This window comes from Pygocentrus nattereri, chromosome 21 (assembly GCF_015220715.1).
Source record: "Pygocentrus nattereri isolate fPygNat1 chromosome 21, fPygNat1.pri, whole genome shotgun sequence".
Lineage (NCBI taxonomy): Eukaryota > Metazoa > Chordata > Actinopteri > Characiformes > Serrasalmidae > Pygocentrus > Pygocentrus nattereri.
In genome coordinates, this window is record NC_051231.1 from 6,861,659 (window position 1) to 6,873,690 (window position 12,032).

General features: G+C 40.1%; 1 protein-coding gene across 3 annotated transcripts in view; it reads right to left on the reverse strand.

Moving 5' to 3' along the window:
- Window positions 1–12,032, reverse strand: part of LOC108431615 (filamin-B) — an 85,409-nt gene that overhangs the window by 29,550 nt on the left and 43,827 nt on the right. For all 3 annotated transcript variants that reach the window (XM_017704884.2, XM_017704885.2, XM_037532182.1), the window contains exons 10-21: window positions 9,069–9,205; window positions 8,220–8,413; window positions 7,952–8,065; window positions 7,164–7,307; window positions 5,339–5,462; window positions 5,005–5,165; window positions 4,692–4,782; window positions 3,997–4,166; window positions 3,747–3,864; window positions 2,999–3,261; window positions 1,892–2,489; window positions 218–391 (exon numbers count right to left, since the gene is read on the reverse strand). In XM_017704884.2, the coding sequence (XP_017560373.1) occupies window positions 218–391; window positions 1,892–2,489; window positions 2,999–3,261; window positions 3,747–3,864; window positions 3,997–4,166; window positions 4,692–4,782; window positions 5,005–5,165; window positions 5,339–5,462; window positions 7,164–7,307; window positions 7,952–8,065; window positions 8,220–8,413; window positions 9,069–9,205 (2,288 nt within the window). The remainder of the gene's footprint in view (window positions 1–217; window positions 392–1,891; window positions 2,490–2,998; window positions 3,262–3,746; window positions 3,865–3,996; window positions 4,167–4,691; window positions 4,783–5,004; window positions 5,166–5,338; window positions 5,463–7,163; window positions 7,308–7,951; window positions 8,066–8,219; window positions 8,414–9,068; window positions 9,206–12,032) is intronic.

Here is a 12,032-nt window from a genome sequence, read left to right on the forward strand (position 1 = left end):
AATTGCCAGGTTTAGCCAGTCATAGAGGCATCTGGCCCTGTGAAGGACAGGCGACATGACCAGGATGTTTACTGCCTTCGACTCAATGGGACTGGGATAGAATCCAGCACCTCATGTGACCCAGGAGGATAAGTGGCTTAGATAAAAATTGCATGTATATGTGAGTGTAACAACACCTAAACAATAATAAGAGAGTACTCAGTGCTTTGTGCTGTACCATTCTCAAAGGGCGTGTACTCCACTTTGTAGGTGCCATCACCCTGGTCAGCAATGATGCAGTCTGTGGCAGCACCTGATGGGTTCTTAACTTGTGCCTTAATGTGCTTTCCTCCAACTTTGGTCAAAGCTCGAGCATCCACAGTGAAGTCAGTGGTAGCCTCCCTGAAGATGGCTACAGGGTGACAAAAATAAAATAAACACACACAATAGCTTAACACAAGCCAAATGATCCATAAGGGAACAACTGAAGGAAAAAAAAAGTTGGAGGAGTGCATGGAGCTCATAAAGAATGACATTCTTTTCATAAAGCGATTCATCTCCTTCATAAAAATGTCATCGCCATTCTGGTACTCTTGAAGTAAAACTCTGATCTTTCACCAAGACCTTTTTCTAAGATGAAGGGCCCCTTTACAGTTGAGACTGAGGTCACTGAGTGTAAAGTGAGATGTGGAGAGGTTCTGAAAAAAGAGGCATCCGTAATAACAAGCCTTTGAAAAGAGGTAGTTAGAAAACCATGAGGAGTCTAAAGACAGCCTATGATGTCATGGGAACCAGGAAAACAATAAGACTCCTTCAAATGACAAACTTTGGATTTTCCATTAATTGGATTTGAAAACTAAAGTGCCTTCATGGATGAAGAAGCGGATTCTCATAAAAGAATTTGGAATGTTCTGATTCAATGTGAAAGATTCCACAGAGGGATAGGCAATATGGCAAAAAATATCACAATACTCAAAAGGCATGCTCACAATACACACTAAGCATCACTATGTGCTTTTCTGATGTTTTACAAGTTGGAACACAATACAATGATTTTTTTCAATGGTTTAGATACCATGCTGCACTAAATCCAGCTAAACAGGACTGATTATGTTCTCTGCAATTAAACATTGTTTTGTGACGTAATCAGTCATGATAATGATAAAACATTGCCATATCACTCACTTAAGAGCATTCTAAACATCTGTAGAGTGCAACCATTTTAAGGTGTAAAATTAAAAAGCCCAACAGTCACTTGTAATATCTGTAATTCCAGTATTAGGACTGGCCTTCATCAAAACATGGTTAAAATGGCTACATACAAATCATAGTACTCAAAATAAGCAGGAAAAAAGTACATCAGTGCAGAATGTGCACATAAAATGAAGCAATTTTACCGGAATTTGCAATTGACTGGTTAAGTTTAATATATTTAGCACATTATCCATGATAATACAAATATAATGGGATTCTATAGGAATAAAAGCTGCAGCAATAGCAGTACGCCGTTATGTGCATGTGTGATTTTGACTCATTGATGCAGTCTGTTTTTCATTTTCAAGAACAGCAGCATGGAGCAGTCGCCAAAGCCTGGGGTTCAAGCTAGCGAATTTTATCTACACTTGATAACACTGTTCTCACAATGAACCTTCTCAGAGACACTGGCAAGTTTTTTTGCTTCTTTTCTTATTCATTTCAATCAGCTGAGCAAATACTGTCAAACACTAAAGTCATGGTGATAAAGATTTATTTCCTGCTGCTAATGCTTCCCCAAAGCTCCCAATGCTCACAGTCCCCATAACTTTCTAAATCAATACTAAATGACTTGGAAAAAGGACAGAGTGAAAAAAACATATGACCAGGACATCTATTACATACACATGAAAATTCTGTCACATAATTGTGAACTTACCATCTCCTGCCACTCCTGGTCCAAACACCTTCACCTTGCTGGTGTCGACAGCCGGATCAACCACCACCTTGGCGGGGAAGCTGGGCACAGCCTTTCCTCCATACTTCAACATCAGTGTGTACATGCCAGCCATCAGAGGCACATAAGTGACCGTGTAAGTGCCATCCTTGTTGTCCAGCACTTCAGTCTTGGCCTTGGAGCCAGTGTCTGACACCGCCTCAAGCATCAACTGTCCAGGCCCGGCTTTAACGCAGTCCACGTTCACAACGCTGATCTCTCCCACCTTACCACGCTTCAGACCTGAGCCAGATGCCACTACCTTGGTGGGGTCGAAGGGATACTGGATGTCAGCATGGAAGGGAGAGCCAGGGATATGGACATCCTCAAAGAGAATATTGACCAGGTATTCTCCAGGCTCAGTTGGAAGGTAGGACACAGAGCAGGTGCCATCACCATTGTCAGAGCATTCGATCTTGGCTTCTGTGGGACCCTCCACAGTCAGGCCAAGCCCACCTGTACCAGCACCTTTTGTGTCAATGGTGAACTCAGCAGGGCTCCCAACTAGACCTCCTTTCAGTCCTGGACCAAAGGCTTTCACCTGCAGAGAACAAGCTTTCATTACCTTCTAGAATCCACACTAAAATATTCATTAAATGTTCACTATTAGACCTTAGAAGTCTGTTATCAAAAGCAGTAAGAAAGTCACATTATAATCTGACATCACTGCTCAGTCGTAGTTCATTAAACAAGCAGATGAATTCTGTCACAAGTGTTGATGGTGAACGTTCGATCAACATATGCACGTAGAAGAGATTATTTCAAAGTTAGTTATAACTTTGTTTTTGTTGTCTGACACTAAAGAAAATGGTGCAAACTCAAAACCACTTATAGAAAATGTGAACAAAATGAAAATGTAATTTAAAAATTAACCATGTTACAATGTAATTACATTATATGTAGCAAAATAACTCCCAGGGTTAAATCACCAGTGTCTTTAATGCATCAGTCACTAGTAACTTAATTCTTGCGCATTCCACCAATATACAGCAAATTTGTTTGAATACAGAACAGGGGGGGGGGGACCCATCATAAACAAAGCACTCTCACCTTGCTTGGATCTGGCGGTAGCATAGCCTCCACAGGGAAAGGGCTCCCTGGTACTGGGTTTCCATCATAAAGGACATCTACAGTGTAGACACCCTCTTCTTTAGGGATATACTTCACTAGGCTGGCTCCCTTGCCAAGCTGGGGCTCCACTACACATGGCACAGATTTGCTTGATGGACTGGTGATGCGGGCTTCTAGCTTACCCTGACCGCCTGCTCCCTTTGTGCCGACTGCGAACTCCTGATCTTGGCCTACTTCCACTCCTGAAATGCAGGTTTATAATCTATAAGCTTCCAGGATTTGTTGACTACATCAGGCTTGTAGCTTCAGTTCACTAAAGAGGCAAATTTTGGTCAAACATGTCTTGGCTGATCGACTATATTTGGGGTAAGAGGAAAGATTGTGTAAATTTGAGTTTTGGCTGAACTATGACTTGAAAGAGTGTTACAGAAATTCATTATTCTGCAGCAGAGCCCGTTTTAAAGGGCAAGTTTATTTAGAGTTCTGTGAACCCTCTCCACAAACCAGAAACACATGCACTAATAAAAGTCTCCCAATGTAATGTAAAACAAAGCGGCTTTACAGTGCTCTTTAGTATGTCGTCAACAACTGTGTGGTGAAAGTTATAGAACAGAGCACATTACTTGCTGTAAAAACACACAGAGCGCTGGCAGCAGAACGTGCCGTATGATTCACTGAGCAACACATAGCCATGTGCGTGCGTGGAAGAGGGAAAGAGAGAACTCACTGCTTTCCAGGCCATTGACTTGGACCTTGCTGAGGTCCAGCGGGGCTGCCACTCCCACAGCAAAGGGGCTTTTAGAGATCGGGTCACCTCCAAAAGTTACTGTTATCACCATTTCACCCTGAAGGGACAGAAATCATGGAATTTGATACAGCAAAACATCTCTTGCTTCAACGGTGAAGAGGCTTTACTTATGCTGTATAGCTGCCAGTATAATATCTGATATGTTTTTATTGGGGTGGGGGGACAACACCTGTTGGATTGGAGTGTACTTGACAGTGTAGGAATAGTCATAGTTGTCAATGATTTCAAAGTCCTGGACAGGCTGTCCTTTGTTAGGGCCAGAGAACTGCACATCCAGTGGGGCTTTGCCTGCTCCTTTTGTTTGAACAGTGAAATGAGTAGGTTTTCCACTTTCCACACCTGGAGAAAGAGAGAAAATAATAAGGGACAGAAAGTAAGAGGTCAAGATCCACCATCACTGTCAAAACAAATCATTGAATCTCTGAAATGGTAAATCTTGCTAAAGTAACGAGTTTATTCCAAATACCTTCAAATAATCATTTTCTATTGCACCATTCATTATGAAATGTTCAGCAGTGGGCATTTCAAATGGGTGTGGGGGGAAAAAATGTGAAGGAGAAGGAAGAAGAAGGAGGATGAGAAGGAGAAAGAAGAATGATGAGAAGAAGGAGGTTGAAGAGGAGGAGGAGAAGGAGGAGGAGAAGGAGGAGGAGGAGGAGGAAGAGGAGGAGGAGGAGGGGGAGTTAAAGTCACACTAATGGAGCCATAATGGAGTTACCATGTTTTGATGGTACAGTGATGTGATATCACCTTCCCTCTTAAAATGTCAAAAAAGTGGAGGGGGGGGACAAAAAAACAAAACAAAAAAAACAAAACAAAATAGAAACACCACACATCATGCTAATTGGACATGGAATAACAAACCTGCACGAGCGAGCCCTGGCCCATCTGCTTTGACCTTTGACGCATCATGCGAAGGTTCCACCTTGACACGGAATGGACTGATGGGAATTTCCTATGTTGACACAAAAATAAACAAACTCCATAAGCAACATAGAAATTCTGAATCTTTACTTGCTTTTAAAGAAAAACTTTAGACCTGCTATCATTGTATAATGTTTCATTCATTTTTTATTTCAGTAATGAATGCCATTGGAAGCTCCTTGTAACTGAACAACATTAGGAACAGATATTGTGCAGGTTCCACAGAAAAGCTGCCACTGCTGTCTTCACTCACTTGATCTGTGAAGAGGACTTTGATGGTGAGACGCCCAGCCCCTGGTGGGATGTACTTCACAGTGATGGTGTCATTCGCATTCGGAATGATGTCAAAGTCTACATCCTCTTCCTTATCGCTGATGACATTGGCATCACACTTGATACCAATGCTGATATCACCTATAAGAGTCACCAATGAAATTAAAAGTAGCCACACACACACACACACACACACTAACTCTATATATATATATATATATATATATATATATATATATATATATATATATATATATATATATTTTTTTTTTTTTTTTTTTTTTTTTTTTTACACAACGTCTGAATTGCATTACCTTCTCCAGCCTCTGTGCAATCCACTGTGAAATGTGTAGGCTCATGAGCTTTCAGGCCAGTCCTCTCCACTCCAGGGCCAAACACTTTCACCTTGTGAGGGTGACTTCCCTTTCCAACTTGAACCTAGAGCAGAAGTGTTAACGTTACACTTAAAAACCACCAAGCTCCCAAAAAAGCTCTGCAAATACAAAATAAAGTCTTGCAGTAACTCTATATATCTATATATTTATATCTATATAAAGGAGCAATAAGCTGCATTTTCCTACTTCATCTTGATCATGTTCGTAACTCTGCCTTGGAAACAGAGACAGGATAAATGTTCTTCAACTGCAGTGTGAACACTGTAGAAAAGGAAAACATTTCCCCAACCCACAGAGCAGCCTAAGCCTTTACTTTACTAGCCTAACACCAAGTAGCGTTTTATATCCGTTTTCCATTAGACCACCTGCTACCTATTGCTCCTTTTACCAACTGATTAAATATCCAAAACAAACAAACAAAAATGTTTACTGTAATCAGATTCCATTACATATTCCAAAAAAAGATTCAGAACTGCTTACCAGTACAGACACATAAATAACACAAAGAAATGCCATATTAAAGCATGTCTCGGACTGAAATTTATTTAAAAAAAAGGTCTGAAAACATTCAATTCACAATTAATAAATCAGCCAGTTTCTAAAAAGGTCCATCTTTCTGCATCACAAAATAGTCTCAGTGCGATCCAACCAACAGCTTTCCCAGTTCAGTCGTAATCCTACTGATTGAAAGACGTCCTCCAAGTTTACAAGGTGTAAACAAACACTCAGAAGTCAAATTTCAGTCAAGTGAAAATGTTCAGTCAGATGAAGAGGAGGCACAATCTGCAAATGTACCGTTGCAAGTACAATTTTTAGGCAGCCTTGAAAGTTGTCTGGAGCAATCCCATTACAAGTGAATCAAATTACAATGTAAATAAAGAATGATTTAAAGAAATGTTATTTTCAGTGAAATGCTTTGTCAAGATAGTATATAAAAAAGGCATCATTTGAATTAGTTGCTTAAAATAAGATACATAATGGGTTAAATATGAATTAAAAAAAAAAAAAAAAAAAAAAAAAAAAAAAAAAAAAAAAAAAAAAAAAAAACACACCACACACACACACACACAACACCACAAACATTTCATTTTGACAGTCCATAACAGACAATTCAAACTTATCGATCAATTAGTACCTAATAAATTCAGCTTAACACTAAATTCAACTCTAACACTAACCTTTTGACCAAAGACTAAACCTTAACCCCTTGCTTTTTATCCTGACTCTGACCCTTTCACTTGCTCTAGTAACATGTTTCATTGGATTAACTATTCGAGTATTCATGGATAAGCCATCAGTGACCATCAAAATAAAATGTGATTTGTGGATTACACCACATTAGTGCACAATATTTTTTGTTAATTACACTAGTTAATTGAAAATGAGATCAGTGAAATTATTAAAAACATTGTTAAAAAAAATAAAAACAAGATTTGAATATTAATGCATAATGAATCACAAAACATTCAATGCAAAGAAAAACAAAAAAAGACAAGCTTTCTTAAATGCCATTCTTACTGCATGCAGTTTATTAAATGAGAGAAACAGAGTGACACTCCTCAACGTAGGTGGTAATAACAATGATGGGTTTGCGCTTCGGAGCAGGAGCGCCCACCTCAGAACTGACCGGGTTAGCCTTCACTTCTGACACTTTAAAATCCATTAAGTTAACAAGCTCAGGGGACTGGTTAATCATTGAGGTGTTAGTAGGTAATATGGGGCTTTGTGGCTCAGGTGGGCTTACCCTGAAAGGGCTGTTGGGAACACTGACCCCTCCCCAGGTGACCGCCACTGTGTGTTTGACGGCTGAGGTGGGGGTGTAGGAACAGGCGTAGATGTTTTCTCCTTTACTTCGGACTTTCACATCTATGGGCTCGCCATCAGAGTTCTAACATTGAAACAAGAGACAGGTGAATGAAGAAAGGTGATGCTTTCAGGACGTAACCCTAGGGTACAGTCCAAACATGACCAATTCACATAGACTACAAAATAAAGGTTTTCAGAAACAAAGGGCTAATCTTTACCTTACTTGCATTACCAAAATAATCAATTTATCTGACCTACTAAATGTTAGTACCACCATGGAAAGAACCTTTAAATACCGATACATCTTGCATATATAAACAATTTTAGCCAACATATTTTTCTGATTCATATTCCAAAGGTTGGTACTTCAATAAAAACAGCAGCAGTACACTGTTTACATACATAAGAAAATGTCTCCATACAAATACAGTCCAAATTTATGCTTCCAGAAGACCTCAAATCCTACATAACTCTGATGAGACCACAAAATACAGCATTTGGAACTGATAGACTGGAGATTCCGAGAAAAGGGATTTAACGAATCACCTAGTCTTAACTTAAACATGGTAGCAAATAATAGTCTGGCAGGGGATTTTCAAATTGGTTTTAAAAGGATTCCAACGGACCATGTTTTTGGGAATGTTAGCAGTTAAAGGGCTTATGAGGATAATTCTGCGGCTTAGAGAGCGAAGCCCAGACAAGGAAACTCACCTTAAATGGACTCACCTGTGCAATGATTTTCAGAGGACCATTCCCTGCATCCTTGGCTTCAACTGTGAACTCAGCAGGCTTATTGATAATGCAACCAGTCTTCTCTAAACCTGGTCCGTAAGCCTTCACCTGAACCACATACACGGTTTTATTTTATAGTTTTATCTTTCAAGCAATGGTTTGGCCACAAATCAAACGCTAATGTGAGCACATATTAGGGTTAAGAAGAAAACGTTCTAAATTTGATTTTCTTCAGGCTTGAATGCCACTGAGGGGGTAGTACCTGGTTGGGTTTGCTGGATTTGCTGTCTGGGATAATGTAGGCCATGAAGGGACTGTCTTCAATGTCTTCGTCATCGCACATCACGTGGACAGCATACTCTCCAGGCTCTGTTGGCCAATACTTAACATCACAGGAGCCATCATTCTGATCCTCACATTCAATCCGGGCCTGGGACGGGCCCTCAATGGCGAAGCCTGCAAGAGGCACAAAATGCAAAAAGGCATATTTTAGGTGTTATTCAAGTCGGGAGCACCAGCAGCTTGCATAATAATGTAATGGTGATGTCATTTCATTCAATATACAAACCACAGTTTCTTAGGGTGATTCAGGAGGCAGACAGTTAAATGTCTCCTATTCCAAACGGTCAGAAGCATGTGTGGTAATAAGGGCCATGAGTCTGACAATGTTTGACAAACTATTGTTGACAAGTTTTGATAGACTTCCAACACTAATTCACTCAGATCACATGTCTGTGAGCCAAATCACTGACTAGAGTTTCATCTAACATCTCTAAACATAATTCTCATTTGTCTACAATTCTGCCATTTGCTCTGCCCTTTTGAGTCCAAGTTCATCTCGGTGGTTTTTCCTCATGCTCCTAGGGAGTTCTCTTACTGAGTTTTGGTTCTTCTCAAGGTTTCTTCCTTATGCTCTTGGGAAGTTTCTCCTCCTGAGTCCTGGTTGCAATCAGAGGTTCTTCCTTGGTCTTATGTACTTTTTCCTGTCAGTCTTCCTCAGTGATACTCAGTAGCTGGCTGTACCCACGGCTCTAGAAAGCTGCTTTTTGACTTGTTTTAAAAAAAAAAAAAAAAAAAAAAGCGTTACATTCACAAATTAAACTGAACTCACCGAGAACTCCCACGTCTGGGCCAACAGATTCAGCCACAAAGTCAGCAGACTTGCCCACAATGCCACCCTCCAAACCTGGGCCCCATGCTCGGATCTTCTGCGGTCCTGCTTCAGGGCCAACCAGAACCTCAAAGGGACTGACCACAAAGAGACCAGAGTCAACAAAGATCTCACAGATACACAAGTCTCAAGACCATAACTAGCAGAAATTAAAATACAAGCATGATAACTGTATACAAAAAAAAAAAAAGAAAAAAAAAAAAAAGAAACAATTAGACATTATCAGCTAATATTGAAATTACAGCTGGTAGTAATATTTAAAATAAGTCATATTTTAACAAATTTATCAGTTAATTATCCACCTCTGATACGTTTTGTACACCCAATCTATATCTGCAAAGAAGAGTGAATCTGACCAAGTCACTGGTGCTAGGTCACTGGCGGTAAGGCTATTTGAGAAGCACACGTCACCACTGCATCATCAAATGTTTTGCAGAAGCATAGAAGTGCACATCATAACAGAAGCATCAACATAATGTTTAACAGAGCAATGAAGACTCAAGTACAGTCGTGTATGGGGGCAAGAAGGTGAGCTTGTTCCAGGTGGACAGTGGGTGATTGTATGAATACAGCCCCCCGCTCCCTTTCCATCAGTGAAGCATTTCAACGTGTTCCTGTGCAGCAGCAGTTAAATCCCCAGGCGTTGGCCTGTGAGTGCAGCCATGCATGAGGTCACCAGACACCAGATCAGGGCAATAACAGAGCCCCTGGACCTGTGCGTAAATAGCAGGCTAATGCCTTAAGCTGCACACATACTCATTTACTCTGAAGTCCCATCACTAAGGTCATTAATTTTCATTCTGATAAAGTACTGTTTTGATGAAAGCCTTTAACTAACCTCTGTTTCAATGTCAAGAAATTACAAATGTAAAGAAAAAATATATTTTTCTTTCCACAAAATGAGAATGTGCTTTTTTAACACACTTTCACCACCATAATGAATATAAAAAATGACAACATTTACAATTACAACCAAAATTTAAAAGATGCATGTGTTATTGGACGCAGTCAGGTCACCAGAGAGCATCGGCGGTCCACTGTAGGATGCTAACTGTTTGGCGTGTCCTGCACCATTGATTCTAATCGAATCCTGTCAGCAGAGTTTTGGCCAAATGAGCATGTTTAATCGGCATTACTTGTGAGAGAGCTGGGAATCAGCTAATGAGAAGAGAAACAAAAGACAGCAAAGCAAGCAAAATGGCGCTCCAAAAAGAAGCCACAGAGAAATGAGAAATATTTTAACATAATTTTACCAATAGTAAATATATAATTTTGTTAAGAATAAACAAGCTCTCAAACCTTTTGACATAAATACTGTTGCTATCAGGGTAAAATCTTTCTTTAAACAATCTGAAAAGGTCAGCTGTCCATTGTGTTAAAGCTTCATGACGAATGGACCACAAGAAATGATCAAAAATTACTTAAAACTCTGAAGGAGAGAAAATTCTCCTGTTTTTTTTTTTTGAGGGTGGGGGGGGGGGGGGGGGTTATGAGGCTTTGCTCTGACAGTGATCATATGAATATGCACCAACTCTGCATTAATTATCAGTTTAAATGTACAAAACATTCACTTTTAAGCAGCCTGTTTTATGGATAGTGTCATCAGTGGCTTCCTACACATTCACATTCTAAGTTTGTCTTACACAAGGCCATTTGAAGTTTGAGACAAATCAGTAAGATGTTCTCTACTTTTATATTGCAGGTCTACAGTTAGCAGCTCCTGCTAGAGTCTTTGTCTTTCATACAGGTGCACTCAGTGTCAGCTGCAGTCTTAGAAATGTGTTTGAGGACAAATTTTCTAGAGGAGACCAGAGGCAAAAGCAAGCCAACAAAGACCACCAGTCGCTCTCATTTGATGCTAGTTCTTCCTCGTCAGGTTGGTGTGCCTGGGGCCAAAGGGTTAAGGTTTTTATTACGGAGGAAAAACTGTGAAACATGAGTATTCGTCACCACACACCTTATTTCTCACACTAGAAGACACTACAGTTGATGGGAAAACAAAACTAATAAACTTTAAATAGAGAACAAGAACTTCTATGCCGTAAAATTAAGCCATATGCCCCTGATGGCTCACATTTATTAGGCCTGGTCACCAGTGCCATAGGAAACAGACAAGCGAACACACGCAGGGCTTTGTATGAGGTAGTTCTGTGTGGCACTGTTTCTCCAGACTCCCCCAAGACCCTGACCCAGACAAACATATGTAAGCTTGCGTGCACAAGCACGTACACCCGCATGCAAGAATAGATGATGTAATGCCACACTCCTTCCCTGCTACAGCCACCAGCAACCAAGAGCTAAAGAACTGGCAATTTGGATCTACATAGTCACGGTTTCCAGCATATGCCTGAAACAAACCTGGGGTACCATAATTATTAGATGTAAATCATCTCCTGGAAGGTTTGAGAGGAGAAATGACTGCAGGAAAACGGTAACGCATGCTTTGCATCAGTGACACCTTGTGTCCTTGCTTATTCATAGAAATATAAAATATTTCATCTATAGAATTTCTTAATACGCTGCATACTTTTCAAATGGGACGGAACAGACGAGCGTCAATATAATGGGGGGTGCACTCATATCATCTGAGCTACTAACCACACTGTACTGGTAGAGCCCTGTTTACTGGCTTAGGAAATGTGTGACACTCCCTCCTTGACAAAATGACCACAAAAACGGTTGCTTTGGTGAACGTGAACACAACACCTTCATGGTATTACAAACACATGTAATGCATCTAAAACTCACCTTCAGGCACAGAATAAATATTATAATACACAAATAATTTATGAACAGAACTAACAAAAAATAAGCAGTGAAGCCAAAAGCGCAAAGCATTCTGGGAGGCTCTGGCCCAAGGGTTACAATACATTATTTAAGACTGTTTCTTTTGTCTGAATTTAC